Source organism: Vidua macroura, chromosome 8 (assembly GCF_024509145.1).
Source record: "Vidua macroura isolate BioBank_ID:100142 chromosome 8, ASM2450914v1, whole genome shotgun sequence".
NCBI lineage: Eukaryota > Metazoa > Chordata > Aves > Passeriformes > Viduidae > Vidua > Vidua macroura.
The window spans coordinates 22,499,301-22,522,405 of NC_071578.1; the positions used below are offsets into that span (position 1 = coordinate 22,499,301).

The 23,105-nt window shown below is 36.4% G+C and overlaps 1 protein-coding gene across 1 annotated transcript in view; it reads left to right on the forward strand.

The window, feature by feature from the left end:
* Positions 1-23,105, forward strand: part of LRMDA (leucine rich melanocyte differentiation associated) — a 613,636-nt gene that overhangs the window by 493,624 nt on the left and 96,907 nt on the right. The window contains exon 6 of the mRNA XM_053983676.1: positions 21,771-21,855. Within this exon, the coding sequence (XP_053839651.1) occupies positions 21,771-21,855 (85 nt within the window). The remainder of the gene's footprint in view (positions 1-21,770; positions 21,856-23,105) is intronic.

The window sequence follows — 23,105 nt, forward strand, 5'->3', positions numbered from 1 at the left end:
GATGAACGTTTGCATACTTAGCATTAATGCTGTTAAATGTAAGAGTTTGATTAAAACTCTTAGACTTTTTTTTTCTTCCTCTCCTTTAATGCCCTTTCTAGTTTCACTTTTTGAAATTGCAAAATGAGCTGATGGTTTTGCTTCTGCCTGTGGAGGAATTTTGAATCTTTTAATAGCCTTTTCTCTCTTAGTGCAGTTGTATATGTTTCTTCTCAAATTGTCTCTAACACCAGCAGAGCCTCTTAGCTACTAAGAATTTTAAGCACCTAGGTACCAACAGTGCAAGAATACAATATCAGTGAGATATTCTCCTAACAGAATATCTAGTATTGTAATATTAAATCCAAAAATATTATTCTAGTAGCAGTCTACTTTCTATTATTGAATTAAAGCAATATATTTGTAACTTTACTCCTTTTCCTCATAGATGTTATGCATTTTTCATTTATGCAGTTTTAGTTTTTCTGCCCTACTTAAAGTGTACAAAGTGTAAGAATGATAAAATTGCAACTTCTTGTCTTAAGTGAGTAAATTCTGATAAAGGCCCATACATATATATTGAGGTTGTGCTACCTGTATTTTCTTGTTTTCATGTTCTTTGTGGGTGGATTTAGCTGTTGTTTTTATGAGGCAATACTGAGGGTCTGGGCAGTAAAGACTGCTTTGGTGATACCTGTCATCTTGCAGATTTCTAATAAGACCTTTTTTCAAAAAATAACCCGTCTTTAATCTTTTTCCAGTTACGAAGTTAGTCTTCTCAGGCATTTTGATATTGCAGAGCTAGTCCTATAAACTGGAGAATGACAAGTTTGTGGCATTCCTTTGCTAAAACCATAGCCACTGTAGTAAACAGGAAGGAGGCAATGGAAGGAATAGTATGTTCATGAGATTAGTTCCCTTTAGTCTTGCTCCATGTGATAGATTTTCTTATGACTGTTACAAGTCCTGGGATATTAAGAAAGGCTGACAATTTCAATTTCTCTTGTAATATCTTCTGTTGCTGTCTGTCACCAAAGAGTTTTTCTATGTACACCACTTAATTTTCAGATTCAACATGTGTTATAAATAAAATAGATGTGCTTCCAGTATACTGATTGAAAATGATCAGAAAAAAAAATACAGGCTTTTAATCTTTTCTATGAAGTAATGAAAATAACATTTTCTCTTCTTTTAATTATATTTCTTTGGAAGCACTACTTCTGATCACTGCAAATAGGTAGTGAATTTTTGCCTTTAGTTGGATGACAAGAGAAATAGCCCACTTCACATGGGTCTGGAATGCCAATGTGCTTTGTATCTGTGATGGCACAGAACTTGCATGGCCCTTTTCTTAACGGATTTCAAAGCACTTTCCAAGACTGATTAGGAATCCAGAAACAGCACAACCTTAGAATACTCAGCTCACAGAAAGAAAAGACGAACGAGCAATCTCAAGACAGAAGCCAGACATCCCCTTCTATAAAAGCACCTGCTGATCCACAGACATTCCCTTTCTACAGAGATGCTTAAACAGTTGTCTTTAAGCATTTTACACAAAAAACTTATGCTCACAAATACTGTATGTATGCCTTCAGGCTCTCAGAATTGCATGTTTATTTTCAGAATAGGCCTCCAAACATATATGAGGATAATTTGATCCTTTTCCTTTGTAACTTTTGGTTACTAAGTTATTTATATAAGTACGCTGAAATAAATGAATGTTTTTAACTTACAATCATTAAATGTGATCAATTTTCTCTTTGGAAAGTTTTAGTACACATTTGGTAATTCTTGGGATTTTTACATTGTATCTTTTGTATTCAAATCATTTACAACTAAAAAGAAATAAATAATAAGATGGCCTAGCAAAATAATTAAGTCTGCTCAAATTTCAGCAGGTACTTCTGAAGTGAAATATTGCCACTGGTTTTTAGATATTTGCATTTTGTCTGGTACTGTTTCTGTTGTTTATATCTTACAGAAGGGTCTGTCTGACACTCGTGGGGGAAACTTATAGCTCTTGGTTCTTGTCAAAAGCTCCTCACAGAAAGTCTTTGCAGCTTTTCAGGAGCATTCCATGGTTGCCAGGTACCCCTACAGAAATCTTGAAGTGCAGGTGCCCCAGGGTTGCCTGCAACACTGCTTTTGTTGAGTTTCTCTTTGATTTGAATTTTCTCCTTCCCCGAAGGTATTATGAGCTTGTCAGTTGCACTGTGATTTACTTATTCCCCAACATCAAACTGTCTTACTGGTATCATGAAGATCTGTATTAAACAAGATACAAAGCTCAGCATTTAGACGCTGTGTCAGAAATGAAGTTTACAAGTGATGTTAGGACAGCCTTCCCTTTCTTCTGATCCAGGGCCTGTACTTTGCTTCTCAATACTCTTCCCACTGTTACCGAAAAGCTCCTAGATTAATCTGCTCAGGGCATTTGCTCAGGAGTTCAGGTACACACTCCTCCTCTTCGTGTTATTTTCCACCTTGTCCCTAAAGCTCGGTCAGAACACTATGCCTGCAAAATTCTTCCCATCTTTTTCTTATCCTAATCTTTATTTCTACCTTATATCTAATACCATTGCAGCCATGATGACTCATATTTCTAGTGTCTTTAGGAGTTTAGACCTTAAGCAGAGGTGTAGATGATTTAAACATTTGTAAACTGAAACTGTTTTATTTTGGATGCTTTGTGACTATGAGTTCTTTGTTCATAAGGTTGCTACAACATCATTTGTCAAACAGCCTGGACAGTCTTCCAGGACCAGTTGAGGCCTGCCAGCATCCTCTTATTAAATCTGATACAAACCCTGAGTTAAGTATATCATCCTGTCAGGTTCTCAGTGTCTAGACAGACACTTCCTAATGCACATCAATAACAGGTGTGTGGCAGGGAGCCTCCTGCCTGGGCATGCTTCTGCAAGGGAGCTCCTTCTCCCTCCTGTGTTTGCTGAGCTTTCTGCTTTGCAGTGATCATAAAACACACATGTAAATGTTAACAAGCAGCAGTATCCAAACAGACCTTATTTACAGAATTATTTTAGCCAAATGTTTCTTTTCAAGGACATGGAAAAAGCATTAGTAGTTCTGTATTTTACCTACGTTGGTGAAACCTGTCTAGCTTTGATGCCATGTGGAGGTATTTGAACTGAATATGGGTGTTCTCTTCAAATTTAAAAGCAGTTAAGAATTTTTCATTTTAATTTACTGAAAATTTATGATGCGGTAAAGTAGTTTCAGACAACTGAGGACAAACTCTTAAAATAGCAATTATGTTTTACTAAAACTTAAATATTTTTAGCAAAGAATTGCATTCAGATTTTATATAATCTGGTGCAAGGATGTCCTCACTTATCTTTCATTCATGTAGTATTGGGAATAATGTCATTTGCATTACAGATTTTAGATGCCTGATTTAGTTAGGTGCAGATCATAGATTTTTCAAGAATGGGTTATTCCCTTTTTATGTTACATTCCAAACAGACACACAAGATCAAAGAGAGGAAGGGACTCTCCTATTCTGCTATGTGATGAGAATTTAAACACATGAAATACAATTTGTGGTCCTTCATTTAAATGGAGTGCTGTTGTCACTCACATTTTAAAAATAATGGATGAAAGTTCAATGCTTTTCTAAAGTTAAGAAGCAAGTGCAGAACACTGACTGGTTTATAATGGGAGATGGAAGCATTTTGTAGCTAGGTTGAATTCATGGACTGAGGAAAAGAGAGAGGGTAACTTAAAATTCTAGGGTTTTGGTGCCTGGAGAGAAGAAAAGGTTTGACTTTGTAACACATGGATATTAGCAAGCCATCAAATGTCAGGTGCTGGATGGTCAGCTAGAAAATAAACTGAGAGCTGTGCAGTTCATTTTTGCTACATGTCACTCAATAGCAGTGCTGCATAGTGGCTGAGGGCTACATCCCCCTTGATCTTCCTTTTGTTTCTCCAACATATAAATGTCATGCGTCTTCTAATACATCTATCTGTGCATGCAGAAGAACAGTGGGTAGCTATGAAAGCTGTGAAAGTGTTAGCATTGTTATTTTCCTGTATGAAAATAGATGAAACACACATTTCAGGGAAAAATAAAAAATAAACTAGAGATCCTAAAAAAATTTATGTAGGGTAGTACGCTATAATTCATAGAGAAAGATCTATAAAATTAGTAAAAAGTCTTTGGCTCAGAAGTTGTTTTTGACCTTAAAACCTTTTGTCCTTCCATGTAGAGCAAGGGCCTCTTCTTTATGCTATGAAATAGCCACACTTGACAGAGAAATGCATTAATTCTTCATTAGTTTCAACAACAGCATTGAGAAAAATATTAAACATGAGATGAATGCATAGGGCAGAGGATCACTGCCTTACATTGTCTCTAACATTTGGACTTGTACTTTCTGCAACATGAATGATGACTGTTTTTATTAGGTTCAAGCTGTGCAACTAGCAGCTTGCTGATCACTTATTCTTTTAATTTCATCTGCATGAGATGAACCTTTCTAAACTATTTTGGTTTATATTGCATATATCCTCTACTTTGTGATTGTAATGTTTCTATCATTTTAAGAGCTCAGTATTTTTTTAAAGGTTGATTTGCTTATTAGAAATGGAGGGTAAGGCAACATTAAGCTTAAAATTAATGGATTTGTTTATTGCAGCTTTACCTTTGTGTTACCTGAAGCAGAGCATATTTTTTTTGTTTGTTTTGTTTTCGTTTTGAGTCCTTTCATCCACAAAGAATGGGGATTAGCCTTTGGCTAAAATAGTGCTTTCAGACCCTTTCAGCCTTCAGTAACTGTTTACTTATCCAGGTATAAATGGGTAAAAACACAGTTAAAGCTCCCAGCTGCAAGGTCAGCTACCTTTTTAAAATTCAACCTCGTGAGCTCCCCTCGGCTGAGGGCTTGCTGGTATGAGCCATTAAGGGCCTGTTGCATGTAACCTGCCCTTGTCGTACACAGAGTTGCACACGAACCTCTGGTACTGTACAACACGCCCTCGCTTCATGCCATGCAAGAAACAAAAGCAGTTGAACTTGTGATCAATGATCATATGATCCATTTACAGGGTGCAAGCTCATTCAAGTAGAACTAGTAAATCATTAAATATTAACTCAACACCATTCCTGCTGGGCAGAACACACAATCTGATTTTCTCAAAGTTGCCAGTCATTACCAGCAGCCTTACCTGGTTTAACAATGAGCTTTTAAAATCATAAATTAATTTTAGATGTGCAAAACCCATTGCAAAACACAGGATACAGTTAGAAGCTATAATGGCAAAAACTTCATCTATTGGGCTAAAATTGTCTCTGAGGGTCCTAAAGCACTGGGGCCATGCACTCAATAAAATGGCAGTAGCTGCTATGACTGTTGCATCAGGTCTACTTCAGAAGAAATCTTAAACTTACCTCAGTTCAGAACATCTTGTAAGAACATGCTTAAATGGTGGGCTAAGAAAAGTAAAGCTACAAAGAAGTCCTTAGTCCTGATCAAGTGGTTTCTTTATGTTTTATTTTTACCAATTATCATGCAAAGTTCATGGCCTTAAAAAAAACTAAAAAGTAATGCATTTCATCCAACATCTACAATTGGCATTTTTTCTTGTTTTTGTTATCTTGGTTATTTTTTGTTAGGTGGGGATATTTCAGAAAGCAGCCACAGTGCATGGAAAAAAGTGACTTTTTTTCGTTAGTTTTTAAATAACATTGGATATTTGGCGAAATGTATTTTGGAGCCATATTAACTGGTGATAAATGGGCTTTGCAGTTTTAGATGAGTATCCAGCATTCAGAAGGAATGTGCCCCTTGTTCTGTGAAGCTGGAAAAATCTTTTAAGATGAACTCACTAAAACAATTGTAAAAGTTTTAAAAACAAGCAGACTCCCTTCTATAGGTGAAAATGGAGAGGAAGGGAGTATGAGCTAATGCTTTCTCATATGACAAAGTAGGATGAGCTAATGCTACAGTATTAAAATTAGAGAAGAAGAAGTAAAGTACATTCTGCAAGATGAAAACCCAGTAGATGAGTATTGGTTTCATTGAAAAGTCTTTTCTTGCTTTAGCTCTGTGTTTCTTTTTGTCAATGAATTGAAGCCTGATGAAAGAGACTCTATAAAAGAATCACGGTAGAAGGTAATGATTGCCTTTTTATTTTAAATAGCTGAGCTGGGAAAGACTATCTCCAGGCATATTTCTGATGTTCCTGTGTTTGTGTATGTTCATATCAGAAAGGATGAGTTTGATTACAATTAAATATAATTTTAGAACTATGTTCAAATTTGTAATGGGGTGTTTTCCCCCTCAGATGAAAATTGAGGGTAAATTGTTCATACATTAAATACTATGTCTACAACAACTATTTCTTAATTGACTGTTTCTCTTTCAAGATAAATAACATAAGATAACAAATGGATTGAGAAAGCATCTCTTTTAGCTTCCTTCACCAGCACAGAGGAACACTTAACAGTTTGGTTTCAGAGATATGCTTTATAAGACAAAAGAAAATAATTTTAATCTTCACAGAGCAGCCTGAAAAATAGGAGCTGGAAGAAAATAAGACATAGAAGAATTTTACATATATAAAAACATTTGAGACAGCAAAATGAGATCAATGATGGCAGAGTTTTAATCAAGTTACCATCTTAACCAACTTAGAAAAGGTAATTTTACTCTTAAACTGATGTACTTGCAGTTCTGCTAAGTACAAATGCTTAAATCTCTGTGTGTTAACATGGGGAATAATTTGCTAAATGATACAATGGTATAAGGATCATGCTAATGGGAATAAACTTAATTCCTTTCCTGTTTCAACAGGAAATTAATGAAATGGTGCTAGCCCACAGGTGGGCTAGCAAGGGAGAGGCATATATCTTCCAGTCTTCTCAAGCCAAAACACATGGAAGTGAGATTGTTAAAAAGGGATCATCTTTTGGGTGCACCTCCTGGGGAGCAATATGAAAGAGCAAATGTTACATGCTTACTCGCTATATAACTGGACACATTTCAGTTACTCTTTGTGATGATGGCACTGCAAGAAACATTATAAATAACATTAAACCCAGAAATTCAATATATATATTGAATTTGTATGTATGTAAATTACTTTTCTTATCCAGATTAATCTCCTGCCTGTGAAATCAACAGGGTTTTTGACTTCAGTTTTTTGGTTTGACGTTCACTATTAGGTGAGACAGTGGAAAAGTGGAAAGTGCAGTTTTATTGCAGTAATAAAGTATTTCTGAGTAATAAAATCATATTGCAGCTAAAGTGCCAGATTCAGTGGAGGGAGGGGTATAGCACCTTTTAGCATAAAGGTACTTTAATGAGAGAAAATAAGTGAACTCCAGATACAACAGTTTCAGAGCAGTTTCAGATTTTTACATAATGCTGTTGGAGCAATTTTGTTGCAAAGTGTAAAACTTTTGGTGCACCTGTTTCTAATAACTTAATCTAAAGTTATGAGTAATATAAAATAAATTGTGATGTGACTAGTCAAAATATGTCATCTTGGGTTTATCTTTGACACTTTATGCAGCCCACTGAGATAATATTAACAAAAAAGGTTATCCCATGAGGTGGGTGCTGAGGCTGAAGTCCAGTGCTAAAACTACAGGATGATATGAATGATATTTTCTAGCATTTCTTCCACAAGTTTTAGAATAGCTATAACTGGAAATAAATTGGTTTTTAAAATCTAAATGTCTGAAGATATTTACTGTAATATTTATTTGTCATTCCACACCTGAAGCTGGATAACTGGAAAAGAGGAGACAGAGATATGAAATGGCTGACTCTTTTCATTTTGTTTCATTATGGTATCTGTGGTTACAGAACGGTTCACTCACTGTTCTAGAAAGTAGACCTAGACATTAGGTTTTCTACTACAACCCGTATGTTACACTTCTGTATTCATAGATAAAAGAAAAAATCCTATAAAAGCCAAACACAACAACAACAATAAACACAGAAAACAGGAAAAAGTAACTCTGCTAGAACAAGAGGCAATGGACAGAAACTGCTGCACAGGAAGTTCTACCTAAATATGAGGAAGAACTTTCCTAATGTGCAGGTGACTGAGCAGTGGAACAAATTGTCCAGAAAGGTTGTGGAGTTTCCCTCACTGGAGATACTCAAAAACTGTCTGGACTTAATCCTGTGCCATGTGCTCTGGGATAAGCCTGCTTCAGCAGGGAGGTGGGGCCAGATGACCTTTCCAGCCTGACCAGTCCTGTGGTTCTGTGATTTATGTAAGTACAGAGGAATAATTTTGGATAATTTTCATTTTACATAATTATTGTATACACTTGAATACATCAATGCAAGCAGCCCTTGAAGTTACTCACTGTATAGCCCAGGCTTATATTCTCTTCTGTTTAGCTTCAGTTCCATAGTAGTTTTACTTTGTCTGAAGTAATTCTGAGTTGCTTGCCTGTGGTAGCAGTATTGTTGAGTATGGAAAAGGAAAATATTCTTTCCACACCCTCTAGTCACTCAGTTTAGTGATCCATGCTTCTATCTGTAAATTTCAGGGTTCTTTTGAAGTTTCTAATATTCTGAAATGAGAGTACCTCCAACTTTTGTGGAAAATATTACAATTCACAATATATTTGTTACATTCTGTCATTTTATGCTTTGTCTGAAAGTATCATCTTATTGACAATATTCACCTGCAGGTGGAAAGAATGAGAGATGACAAGAGGAGGAGAAGAAAGATGTGTTTCTTTAGCCCATCTTCTCTTTGGCCAGAGTACTGTTGGTAACAACAAGGATTTCAATTAGTTTTTGTAATATAATTATCAAATATTATATACATTATTTTGTTTAAGGAGCTAGAATAGCACAAATTCAACATGGCATATGTTCAGTGAATTAAGTACCAGTGAGCAGTTTTTATGTTGATAAAGTGGACATGCTCTTTCATGGAGATCAGGTTTTTGCCCAGTGTAACCTTTTTGTGAGTGAGATAAAACGTAAAACAATTAGATTTCAATAGACGCATCTGATACTCTTTAGGGTATCACGTAAGAGGGGAAATGTAAACATTATAATTGTACTTTTTAGTGGTACAACAGCTACTAGAATACCATGTTTAGATTTGGATAAGTTTGTGGTTCTAAAAAGTTGATAGGACACTGAAGACAGAGTGGAGGGAACAAAGCAAATGCTTTCTCAGAAGACTGGATGACGTATTTTGGTGAGAAATTCCAGGAAATTCTGTCTATCTTGGGTAGCCAAGGGGGTGTGAAAGGTTGATCACAATATGTCAATAGTAGCACCTCAAGTGAACAGCAGAACAAGGAATAAGATTTGGAGTTTCCATCTCATATGGCCAGCGGATATGAGAAGAACCAGCTGTCGCAACTGAATCTTACACACCCAGGGTAGAAAAAAAGAACAATTTTAATGGCAGCACTGATTTGTAGGAACAGATTTCCCAGAATTGTGACAGACTGTACATTGATGGCAGTTTTTTTAGCCAAGACTGGAAGTGCTCAGTGCACGTCAACTGTGTAAGTAACCATGGTAACAGCTGAAACCAAGAAAAGTTCAGCAGCCCTATAAATGAGCAGTTACCCTGTCTGACAAAAAACCTTCCCCTCATCTCTGAATTGTAACATGTCCTGAAGTTTTTCATAGTTGGGGGAACAGTTTTTGAGCTGCAGGATAAACTTTAAGTGCTTTCTGGATTTTATGGATAGGGACAACTAGTTAGAGCATTTCTTCAAGAGCAGCATAGAAGGCCTCTTGAAGAGACAGAACCCAGTGCATTTTAAAACAGTATTCATTAAATCTATCACCTCAATGAAGAAAACCTCACTTATCAGTATTTCATGGCCTGACTGAACTCCAAAGGTCCACACATAGAGCAGAAAACACATTTTGAGATAAATCAACTCTCCTGCTGTTTTTTCTCTCCTCTCATTTGGGTGAAGGTATCTTTCAAGTGGGCATTAATTATGAATAAATTCAAGAAAAGTAATTATAAAAATTAGTTAGGTTACCTGTGTTACACAGTTCATCTCCCACTTGTTATGCATTTCTGAAACATGGACAAGAAGTCTCAGACAGCTCTGAACTACTTTATGTAGGAAATTACTTGAAAGTTAAGGAAACCTAAAGCAAAAGTGCTGTGACAATGTTTTTTCTATACCCCAGTTGTGTGTTTCTACAAAACTGGAGTTTTCACAAATTGATATAATTTCATTTTCCATAAATATTTTGATTGTGTTTTTCTTTTATGGTGTCCAATGTTTTCCATTCTTTTTCCTTAATTTTGATTCCCCAAAAATTATGTAAAAAATACACTGATTGAGTACTGCTCTTTTGTAGTTTAATGCCTTTGGGTATGATTTCTTATGTCTCATGCATTCATTTGTGAAGATCCTAAAATTAATTCCTGTTCCTGTTAATAATTTCCATCAGAGATTGTTTCTGTTTTCTAAGCAGATACTTTACAAATTAATAAGATATTGATTAATCATATTCTTTATATCCCTAAAATCTCAGTGTTTGTATTCTGAAGTCATAAGGTAAGGCCTAAGTGTTCTTTCTTGAAAATTTTTAAATGTGGCTGTTGCACTACCTTCTTGTGCCTGTCCACTGTGGAAAAATATCTGAACATAGATACACTTATAAAATCATCAGCTTTCCAGACAATTTTACATATTGAGAGATGGTAGCTTAAAAGACAAAAGACACAAAGTGTGTCTTTCCTACATGCTGGGTCTTTTGTCTGGGACAGAAGTCATCATAGAAGAGAGAAATCTCACTTTATAAATGTATGAATAGCTCACCCTGGCAGCTCTCAGGCCATGGCAGGGACTCTAGTTCTTCTAATTGGGATCCAGAAGTGAAAGCCTTCAGAAGATAGTGTTTCTGCCTCTTGATCCCTCCCCACCCACACACCTCAAACCATCTGAAGTTTACCTCCAGTCAGGTCATCAGCTCTTCAAAGGAAGACAGAAGAAACAGAAGTAGGAACAGAGGCAAACCCAGAAATTATTGGTATTTTACCTTTTTTTTTCCCCCCCGGACAATGCTGTCGGTGAGTATTTCTGATTGGGACAGCACTAGCTCTTCTCTGTTTCCTATGTGCATGCTCAATTAAATATTATTTTTTATTTATCTGAAAAAAGTCCCTTTAAAGGTTGCCATTATAGACCAGTGCTTCTATTCCTATTTTATTGTCTGATGGCTTTGATCCTCTGGACTCATATTATTGTGATCTAGGTTTTTTTTCAGTTTGCTGCTGACTAAAAGCATTTTAAAAGCCATTGGACATTTGACAAACACAGCAAATTGTCGATACGAACAGATTCACCAAATTATCCCTACAAATACTAGTATGGATGTCATGTTTGAGTTACTCATATGACATTTTCTAACTGGAATTGTGTTTTAGTTTGTTTATTAGGAACTTTTGCTTTGTTTGTTTCTGTGGGGGTAGGGGAGGGGGCTACCATAATTTTGTAACCTTAAGGATGTTCTGAAGGAAATAGGTTAGCTCCCACTGTAAGCAGTACCCACAGGGGCTTTAAAATTCAAATGTTTCATTAGACTACCTTTTCCACTGGCAGCTTTCCTTACATTCTGAAATCCTTCAAAAAAAAAAACCACTGTAGAACATGGAGCTATCATATGAAGTTGATTTTATGTTTTCCCAGTCTCAAGCTACTTAGTGCAAATAAAATTTTGTGCCAGTCAGCCCGAGATGTGTTACAGCACTGTTAAAGCCCAGCCTGTTAATTACAGATGTTTTGCACTGTTAGGGTGATGCACAGATTTCTTAGAAATAGTTTCCTTCAGCAGCATGTAGTTTTACAGTACAGTCAACAGAATGTTGTGGAATAGCAATTATGGGAATAAGGAGAATGCACAAGCTATTGGAGTGAGCGCTTTAATGCTGATACATTTTTCCTGATAAAAGCAACTCAGATAAGAGGATATGCAAGTTATTGTAGCAATTAGTTTTTCTAAGATGTCTATCTATATGAAATGTTTCATGGTAGGGAGAAAAACCACAACTTTGTAGTAGAATGCAAAGTTTATTACATTTCTAGACTACATTATCCTTGTCAGCTAGATTAAAGCATTCTCCTAGTTTCTGTCCTATATTACCCTAACAAGTGAGGAAATAATGTAGTGTTGTTACAGGGAGTAGCTTATAAATTTTGACATAAGTGTGAGAGAAATCACTTGAAATGTGAGGCAACCAAGAGGAATAATTAGGAACAGCAGAATGATCTCAGTAATATGACAATAGTTTCTAAAGCACCCCACAGGATTGAAATCATCAGGTTTGCTTGACCTATATCTTTAATAATACAGCTCATTGCCCTTGTATTGAAGCTAGAGGGAAGGACAAAGTATAAGCTTTATCATGTTTTAGGAGAAATTGCAAAAAGTTTATTTATTAACACAGCACGAAATGGCCCATTTCTATGATTACCAAACAGGAAAGCAAGCTGGGCCACAGTTCACCACACAGAACACTTTATAGTCAGGCTTGGCTGGCAAAAAATATTATGTAACACTCAAATAAGATAAATAGCTGCATTGGCAGTGGAAATAACCTTCTGTTTAATTAGAAAATAAGAGCTGTATGGGACAATAAAAATGGTTACTGCTGCCCTCAGTCACTGTTTAATAAATATGGTCGTGCTGAAGATAATGCTAAGTGTTATTTATTCGTGTAATATCATGGGCTCAGTAATTGTTCATGTTCTTGATAGTTACCCTGCATGTAGAATGAGTCCATTTCATGTTTTCTTTGTTTAATTTTTTAAAAGGGAAGAGGATTTTTTTAACCTGTTTTTAAAAACCAAAGATATGTTAACACCTCAGTGTTGCTGTAAGCAAACTACTGGTTTTCTTAGCTTACCTTCAGGGTAATTAAGCTTTGAAACTGAGTGCTTTACGTTTGCCAGGCTGGATTGTCTATCTGCCTTGGATATGTTTCTACGTCTTTGAGAGGGAGCCTAATTTGAATTTTCAGCTGTCCATTTAGTCGTGGCTGTGTTTTGAATGAATCCTGAGGTCTGGTTTTAGCATGGTTTTGCCTTCCTTTGGAGGTTTAAGCACTAAACATGCAAATCAAGTCCGGCAAGACACGGTGTGGAAGACTTAAGGTTTCAGTGAACCTTCTCCCTAAAGAGAACAGTTTTCACTAGTAAATTGAGCATCAAATTGTGCTGTGTGCATATGTATCAAAAGTTTCCTTTCTCTGTAGAGCATGTTTATTGGATATGGACATTGTTCTGGGCTTCACCTCTTCAGGAACATAAACATATTTATCAAATGCTTGAATGAAAAGCAGGGCATGGGATACATTTCACAATGTATTTTTAACAGGCTTGGTATCCCAGCCCTATTGCTTTTGGTCACAATCTTTCTATTTCAAATCTACAGTAAGTACAGGGATTTGAAAAAGGATATCAAAGACTTTTCTTGGTTTTATCCAAAGGGATAATTCACAAGATGTTTCATCAACAAGCTTGAACCCCTCCTTCCTTCCCTACTTTCCTTCCTCCCCCAAATGTGGACTGTATGTCAAGAGGCAAAACAAAACAAAACAAACCCCCTTTTCTTCACACAATTCACTTTAAGCTTTAAAATCCTCCAAAATCCCCAATCTCCCTTTGCAGTCTGGTTCCCACTCTCCAGCTTTCCTCATCTCCCTCTGAAAGAAAAAAGCTCTTCTTTAAGGGACTGATAGGTTGTAGAGCGATGCTTAGCAACAACATTCCTGTGCCTTAAGTAGCTGCAAGCCCCTAGCTGAACCCTTTGATGTGACTGTCAGGGCAGATTTATTTTGTTTTAGCACATTGTCTACTTGTCCAGATGTATCAGGAGATAAAAAGGAGTCATGTTTACACTCTTTTTGGGAGGGGGAGGAGGGGAGGAGATGTAATTAAATCGCATTTTTGATGAATCTCTGAGAGATTGAGATGAAGAACAGAGGAACTGGCTTGAATATAGAGGGGAAACCCATTTGCCTGCCCTGACACCTGACACTGTAGGAAGATGAAGTGTAAAGCCATAGCACAATGTGTTGATTTGGTTCTGCTGAACCCTTTAACTCTGTGTTTTTTCATGTGTTGGTAGTTCATGAGAGTCCAGAAAGGCCTATTAGAGAGTAGCAGCTGTGCACCATAGAGTCTTCCCTGTGTATGTATATATTTGTCCAGGTTGAAAAAAATGTGATTTTTCTCTATAATATTAGTGTTATAGATCACATATCCCAGGATCTCTGGCTGTGGTAAGTGGCTGTCAATCAAATAATTAAGAAAAAAAAGAAAAAAAAGCAACAAAATTGAGCCTCAGTGATCTTGGATAAACAAGTGTGCAATGTGAGGCAGGCCTTGCTGAATTCTCCAGGAGAACAAATACCACAGATAAATCCATTTTTGTTTATTTGCTTTTAACTTGCACATTTAGAAACACCATTCTGAGCTCTATTAATAACCTGCGGTGTGCAGTGACAAGTCTGATTCCAGCATTCAGTATGCTGTGGGTATGCCAAGTGAATAAAATGCTAGTTTTAATCTGCTGTTACAAAAGTTACTCTATTTGCATTTTAAATAGGTTACACTGCAGCACCCCCTTCTGCTGACTGGATAGAGTGACAAGGGGTTTGAACTGCAATCCAGCTCTATTCCCACATGACAGAATGAAGATGCCTTGAGAGCATTTTTAACCTTCCAGTCTCTTAATTCCTGTGCCTGTTAGGTGAGGAGGTCAGCACAACTTAGCAATAGCCATTAAAGTAAAGCTTATACACTTAGGATCTTGCTTTCATTTTTTTGCAATTTTCCATGCTTCCTAAAAAACTAACGCACACAGAAGGAATCAGAATGAATAGCAAAGCAAAGTAAGTGCTCTAGCTTTGCAAACAATTATGCCTAGCCTGTGAAATGTATACACGGTTCTGCATTCCTCTGATTATCATTGAATGTGCTTGAAAGTGATGATATTATGTTGCTGATTTAATTTATGGAAGTCTTGGAAGTTCTTCTCTAAAAAATCAACTTAGCTTGGTGATTTTGTCCTTGCTTTTGAAGAATCAGATTGGCAAAAGGAGGTGGAGAAGTTCTGAGTTACCTTATTTCAAAATAAAGGGCTGTAAAAAGTAATGAGTTACAGTGTCATATGTGATGTGTATTTGAGGTCTGTATCAGTGTTTGTATGCAGCTTATAAACTGTTGCTATGCCAAAGCATAGCAGGAATCTTGGCAATTACTCTACTACTGCTATGTTTTGTACTTGTGATGTAATTCGTTGAAATATATTGCAGGGAATGACTGAAGGAAACTTGGAATCTATTATGTTGTCTGGGTACTTCCCTTCACACTGACTTACCTATGCTTTTGGCACCTTCTATTGATGCTGTAATCTCTAAAAACTCCATATTTCTCTTTCACTCCTTCAGAAATGTTGGACAATGAAATTCAATAAGTGTTATGTTTGGGTCTTGGTGAGGTGGGGACTTAGAAAAAGGTGCTAACATCTCAAAATTCATTTGCGGTTCACGAGGAACTTCAAAGAATAGTTGTCTATGACAACTCAGAATTCTCTAGCAACCGTTGAAGAGTTTTGTGGTTTGGGGTATGACACACTTATTTGTGGTTTGCTTTGTCCCACTATTTTACTAGTGTGTGAGCCCCTTGAATCCTGCATAGTGTAAATGAAAAGAAGGTAGCATGTGTGTTCTCAGGATGTGGAGGTAAAGATGCTGACAGAGAAATATAAAGTAGAATGTATAATAATTGTTTGGACTTACTTTCCCAATCTCAGATTACAATTCAAGGTCAGCAGATTTTTCTTTATGGCTTTATACTTCTGGGGGTCTTTTGTTGAGCCACTTGAGCAGTAAGGTTTAATTTATAAAAACTGAATATATTAGAATGTGGCATATGATTAGGGAGAGGTGGTAACAATTACTTCCCTTCAACTCATCAAACTGAACCTGAGCTGAAGAATCTCTTGTATCCTTCTGCTTTTAAGTGTAAGTAGCTGAGATGCACTTTTTAAAAAGGGAAGGCAAATACTATGCAAGAACTTCACTTTTTATCTAATGACCTTGAAAAAATATTAAGAAGATGCTAAAATTCTTGGCTTTTGAGTGATATAAGTTGAAAAAGAATGGACTTGGAAGTCAGAAAGTCTAACGGGTGTTTTTGTATGCTATATGTTACAGTAGAACAAATCAATTCAGACTCCTTAGATGCAGTCATTGCCTTGTGATTATATTTGTGTAAAGTCTTGGAGCCTTTGATCAAAGAAAGGCATTTGTGACTAGGTCTAATCCAAGCTCTTTAAGGTGTTTAACTTGCACGGGGGGGGGGGGGGGGGGAGGGGGAGAGGTTGATAACAGCTGGGATTTAAATTTAGTTTTGCTGAACTTTTGTTTTGAAAGGATTTCTATTATACACTGCTTCCTTTTCCATACAGAAGATGGATCATTGAGTAAACCTAAAAGGGAAAGAGGATATGGGAGGAAATGGGTGGGGACTTGGAATTAATCTTCTGAAGAAAAATGTTTGATCAGCGGGTAGGAGAGTATGAAATCCTCTGATGTTGACAGCAGGCAACTTTCTGACTGGTGTGTGATTGACAACTTTGATGCTCCAGTGGGGAGTGAGTGTCCAGCCGTGCTCAGGCATCCTCTGTCTGTGGGTGGTAGTGTTAATAATGTGGCAACTGGAAAGATTAATTGTGGACAAGCAGCAGGATTACGAGGAGGGCTTCACAGGTCTAAAAGGAACAGTGGTAGGAAGGCCTCTGATCTGTCAGCCCAAAAGGAAATTAGTTAGGGCAGGCTGGAGCAGGCTTAAAAAGGGAGGAGGGGGGCAGGGTAAAATGGAGTAATGGAAGAAGGGAAGCATTTAGGATATTAAGGCAAAATGAAGAGGATATTGAAAAAGGTCATAAGGGGATGGGACCAATGCTCCTGAAAGACCTTAATACACTGCATCCTCTTACAGTACATGCAGAGTTCAGCTTGTTTTGCAGAGAATTGCAAAGTGACTTTTGTAGTGGTTAGAGCCGCCCCATTAGGTAACACCTTTTACTTGTTTCTGAATGAGTGTGAGAATAAACTCAAATTAAGGATTTTCAAGGATATGTAAGTGCAAAATACCTAGCAGAGAGTTTACTTAAGCTGTTTCTGCAAGTTACTAACTGCTGTGTGTTTTACTTCCAACCCTTTTTGGTAGAAGTAGGGATTTTGCCAATAAATTCTGTGTTACCATTAAAGAGGCCATTCATCATGCTTACTAATGTTATTAATCAAGATACACCACAGTACTCTTAAAATGAGATCATTTTGATAAATCATGTATGACATGAAAAGACTTTATTCCTTTTAAGTGCAATTTAGACTGTAATTTTTTTCCTCATTTATGATTCATGGGAGAAACATGGATAAAATTCCCTTGCACATTTACACCTTATCTTCAGTAATAATTCAAAACTGCTCTTAGATGAAAATTCAAGGGCTGATTCACCAAAGCTGAATGCCAGCACATTATTTTCTGGCATTCAGTAGTCCAAAAATAATGTCCATACATTAGGTGCTTTTCACAATAGTTGAATTTGGCTGCACACCAGACATATCGATTACAGTCAATTAAGCCTAAATGCATAAGAATTTTCTGATGTTCATTTGCATTTTTGATCCCTGCTTTCAACCTTGCAATTTAACATTAAGTGAAAACCAAAAGGTAAAGCAAATTCAAGTGAGAAGTGATAATATCTCTTATAAGAGAATAAGAGAATACTTTGAATTTGAAATGCTTTGAATCTTAAACTCCACTACTTCTGTTAAATGTGAAAAATTCCTCTTTCCTTTCTTGTTAAAGGTTATTGAAGTTAGAAGGCCAAAATATAAGATCACTGTTCTCCTTGTTGTCCTAATACTAAAATAATTTGGCTACTGTATTAGCAGCATCACATCTGAAAATAAGCTGCTAAAATATCTGGAATTAATATTTTCTAAAGTCAAACTCCTGATTATAGCTGAAACACTTGTGTTATTGATTAGATTTAAAAGTGTCAAAAGTGGGGGATTTTTTTACTCTTGTGTTTAGAAATACAAAAATCAAATGTCCAATAGAGAGATATAATTTGGATAGCAGAGTCATTGAAATTTTGCTTTCTCAGACCATGATTCAAAGAGGATTGTCTTGTCCGAGCTCCCCCTTTACTTCCTTCAATGCTAAAATACTTGAACGAACTTGTGTGGTTGCCAAAAATAGCATAGCACAGCAATTTTTTTTTTTTTTAATCATTGGTCTCTACAAATTTGTTTTGATGCAGCAGATGTACAGTATGTCCTGATACTACCCATGATGTTCCCTTTACTAGTACCATCCAAGTATTGCAGTTTTTATTCCTTGAAAAGTGGAATTCAGGGATTAAACAAATTAGCTTTTTTTTTGTTTAGTCTAATTAGATTCTTTCACTCTTGGGAGCTAGTTGTTGGTGTGTGGCTGACAATTTTCTTCTAATTTTTTTTTTCTGTTCATTAAAGTGACTCTAATTTATGCTGGAGTTCAGCAAAGACAACTGCTAATGCATGGCTAAGTCTGCTTGGCTGTGGAGCAAGGAGAGTGGGAAATCCCCTTCTATCAAGAACAGCCTCCTTTCCTGGTAGGGGTGCTGTGCTACCTCTTGGTTTTCCAGAACATGCCAGTGTGTTGAAGTGGGTGACAAGTATGAAGAGAGGTACCACAGTTTAGCAAATGTTTGGTTATGTGCATAACAGGGGGGATGTGAGTAATCTAACTTTGTCTTGTAAGTCTTAAACCATGTACTATGATATACTGCTAAACTTGAATGACTTCAAGGTTTGCAAAACTATAAGCTTCTTCTGTAATAATACCATTAGAATTTCTTTACTGAGTTATTTTGTGACCTGTTCCTATAAAACTGAAGCTACCAACCAGTTTAAACAGCTTTCCTCAAAGCTATTAGTATGTGTAGTTACTTTCCACTGCAAGGAGAACTTCTGATGCATATGTCACCAATACTTGAAGACATAACTGTCACATGTCAATGCTGTCACTGTCACAATATTCCTGTGAATATTAAGAGTAATGCAATCTATACAAATCTCTTTGGAAAATAGCTTAGGGCCAAATGTCAGTATGTGATGGAGAAAACAAATAGTTGTCTTTCTGCTGGTGCACAGGCTTACTCAGAAACGTGATTTGAAACTTGAGCCAGTGTTTGTGCAAAACAATCCTAACCCTGGATGATATTCCATAGAATTAAAGTTACTCTAACTGAATGCTTAGCTCAAAGGTAATGAAAACTGTTCTATATTTGACAGGGAATTATATACTGTACATAAAATAACAGAAAAACACCGATAAACAAACCCTTCTGTTCTTGTGTTTCCTAAAATTGGAAATAAAGCTAAATTGCCCCTTCACTCCAATATCCTTTTTAGAAGCTCTTGAATTTTGCTCACTCAGTGGTATATTGCTGAAATGGCAAAGTCTCTTCCAGTAATTTTAGGAAAAGCTATCATCAAGCTGTCAACAGTCTAAATTGAGATTAAAAGTACCAAAGAGAAACCTTCACTATTACCAGAGTCCCAAATAAGTACACTTGAATAGGCAGATAGCATCTAGAGTGTACAGTATGAGACCAGTTATTCTTCCAGTTTTTTGAGTGATTTACAGGGATGAAGCATGATGTTAAATAGTGATGTTTTTCCCCTTTTCTTACCCAGAACTACTCAACCCAAAGGAAACATGTAGTTGTGAACAGATTCCTGTTCTTGGAATTAGTTTCAAATATCACATAGCTGGGTCTAAGGGGCTTCTATTTCTCCTCTTACATGTTATGTGCCCTTGGCTCATATTGGTCACCAGAGAGATTTCCAATAATTCATAGTCCAGAGTAGATTGAGCTGCAGGTTTGCAGTTCACCAAAATCAAGGTATGATTCATTCTGGCTGGAGGTGAGAGTTATGTCTGTAGCAATATGTCTCTGAACAGGAGGCTCCCTGAAAAGGGTTTATTATCACTGGTGAGTCAGCAGAGGCAGGACATTCTCTATTTTTATTCCTATCTGATAAGTAGCATCCTTGCTGTTTAGGCAAATATTCCTCTGTTAGGTTCTATTAAGATGTTTGTTTTGATGCGTTATGCATCTTCATGTCGTGCCCTGATTTTTCCTAGGGACAAAAGTGGAATTGTAACTATGGTCTGACACAGAAATTGATGGCTGGTCTCCAAAAGCAAAATCTTAGTATGCTAATCTAGTCAGTCACCTCTTAACATTTTATGTACTATCATTTAGGAGTCCAACAGCTACAACAAGGAAGATTTCTAAGTTACAGCCTTTAACAAACTATTATCATGATTAACTTTCATTGTTATGGATTTCTGATTATTGTTCTTGGGTTTGGTCTGGTAATTAAAATTTGAATTAGTGCTTCTTCTTCCCCAAAACACTGTAGCTCTATTTTATACTTTTATATTAACCAGATATTTGAGACCTGGGGGTTCATAAATTTTGAGGATATGTTCAATTATAAAGTAAGTAAGATTGAGGTGGATTCCTACGATTGACTTTTGCAGCTTAGAAGTCAATATATCATTAGGGAACAAACTACACAGAAGACAGCAATTATTTTCTCAAGACTCCCTTTAGTGAATTATCATGAGATTCAAGAAATAGTTTAGCTTTTGTATTTTCTCTTTATTTGCTTTATTTTTTCTGTTAGAAATTATCATATAACTTTCAGTGAACGCTGTCCTTTGTGTCTTCTATTTAAACACATCATCTTTTTATGTCTGTTGAAATGGGTAGGTTGTAAATACTCCAGAGCAAACTCTGTATCTGAAACTGAACATATCACTACTGTGTCACCAACCAAAGTTAGACTGAACTTTAAAAACTGACAGTGATTCATATTCACCAACACAATTCTTTATTTTCATGTCTTCTTCTAACTGCTGTTCTGTAACTAAAATGCATGATGGTAAATGTGGCTTGTTTTAACTTTATTTCATATATATATATATATATATATATCTTTTCTTCAGCTGAAAACTCCAATGGAATGAAGGTTAATTTATTGTAAACCATAGTTCTTCAGTCTAATCTTTTAAAATTAGAATCATATGATCTTGAGACTTATTAGGGAGAAAGATTTGAGCTTCTTCTCCCTTAACACTTTGCTTTTCAGGGTTCTGAGTAAGTATTCTGGGTACTTATTTCTTTTATTAGACCTCTGATGTAGGTTTTAAGTGTTTATTGTTAACAATTCTATATACTTGTACACTTTTTGCATTATAGGCACTATAATTTTTAATAGATCCCTTCATTTAGCTCATGGGGCAGTAGAATGAGAAAATCATTTGGGATTTTTTTCTTTAGATTTGAAAAGGATAGTATCTTAGCCCAGCTTCCTATTTTCTATCTCCTTTCATTTGTGTGGACTCACTCATAACTTCTTTTAGGTAAATATTAATCTGTTTCACCAAGAGGAAAAATTTTGACGTTGCCTAAATATTTCCTGACAAAGATGGTAATTTTTTAAGCTGTCAGCTGTATGAAAATATTAATTTATTAATGATACATAATGCTATTGTGTAAACTCTTGTGAGTACAGCAACCTTGAGGAATGGCAAGGAGCCTTAACAAAAACAAATTAATCCTTCATGGCTGATAACTCCGTGCACCTGCAACCACATCGCACGCTGATCCTGCAGGTGCATCCGCTCTGCCTGATCACTGACCTCCACTCAGGGCACTGACAGTGTTTGTTTTGCCACACAGGCCTCCAGTGCTGCTGCCTCTGCCTCTCCAGAGATGCACTACACACCTCTGCCTTCTGGATCCAGAGACCTCACCAACCACAGAGGTGCGAGCTCCATTTTATTGCTATGAACTGCTGCCGGGTGTTAAGCTTTGTTCTAAGACCTTCTCTGTGTTAGTTACTGCTGCATTTCACTTTACAGAGATCACCATGCCTTTCAAGCACTATATGAGAAAACCATAGCTGTCAGGACTACAGATTTTAAGTCATATTAAATAGGATTTACAGGTAGTCTACCGGGAAAGCAAATAAATCTATGGATAATAACGCTCAGTGATTTTTGTGTGTGTGAGAGAGAAAAATGTAAAGAGTAAAATGTAAAGAGTATTTAAACATTGCTAAGTAGATGATTACATCCAGCATTGGTAATTTTGAGAGAATTTGTAAACTTTCTAATATTTTTTAAGTGAGAGCTTTTTGGCAGTTTAGAAATTTAGGACTATAATTTTGAAATGTTAACACATTTTCATTGCAATAAAAAGGGATTCTTCTCTGTTTTTCAACATTAAATGTAGTTCAGTTTTCAATTTCCTTTTTCATCAATCCTTAGAACTTAAGAAAGCACCTTGGGCAAATTCATAAATTCCTTCTGCATACCTATGAAACCAAAAATTCAGGGAACAGGTGAAAAACTGAAGCAGTCAGGAAGGGTGCATTCCAAGCTTTTTCACTTTTTTCAAAAAGGAGATATTTGTAAAGCTTGCAGCACTTTTTCAGCTTAAAACCACAGCAACAATCTTCTTATTTATTCCCCATATTATCCATTGAGTATACACTGATCATGTAAACCATTTGTCTGTAGGCAGAGTTTTTTTAGGATACCAAGATCAAAGTCAGCCTTATATTTATGAATTGATGGTAGCTTAATTTTAATGTGTGTTCAAATTCTGCAGCACTACAGAGGATGGAAGCAGCTTTAGTAGCATTCCATATTACTGGATCTCTTCTGAAAGAATCAGGCAGGTAATGCACCTGAAGAAGGATCTGTGATTCAGGTGTGAAGGATGAGGAAAGCAGGTGATTAGAACTTTATTTGTTGCAGCCTGTATCGCTGTTGTTGTGCTAGGGCTGAGGATGAGTATGAAGCTACATCCTGACCTTGGTGCAGATTGCTGTGGTGGAAATCAGATGTCCTAGGAGTGCTGTGGGTGCATTGTATTCCAGCACTGAGCACACATAGAAACTGATGCTTTTTAAAGAGAAAGGACCAACCAAAATCCTGAATTTGAGCACAGACCTGGACTTCAGAGATAAAGAACAACCTCTCCCCCCCGCAAAAAAAAACTAGAACACAG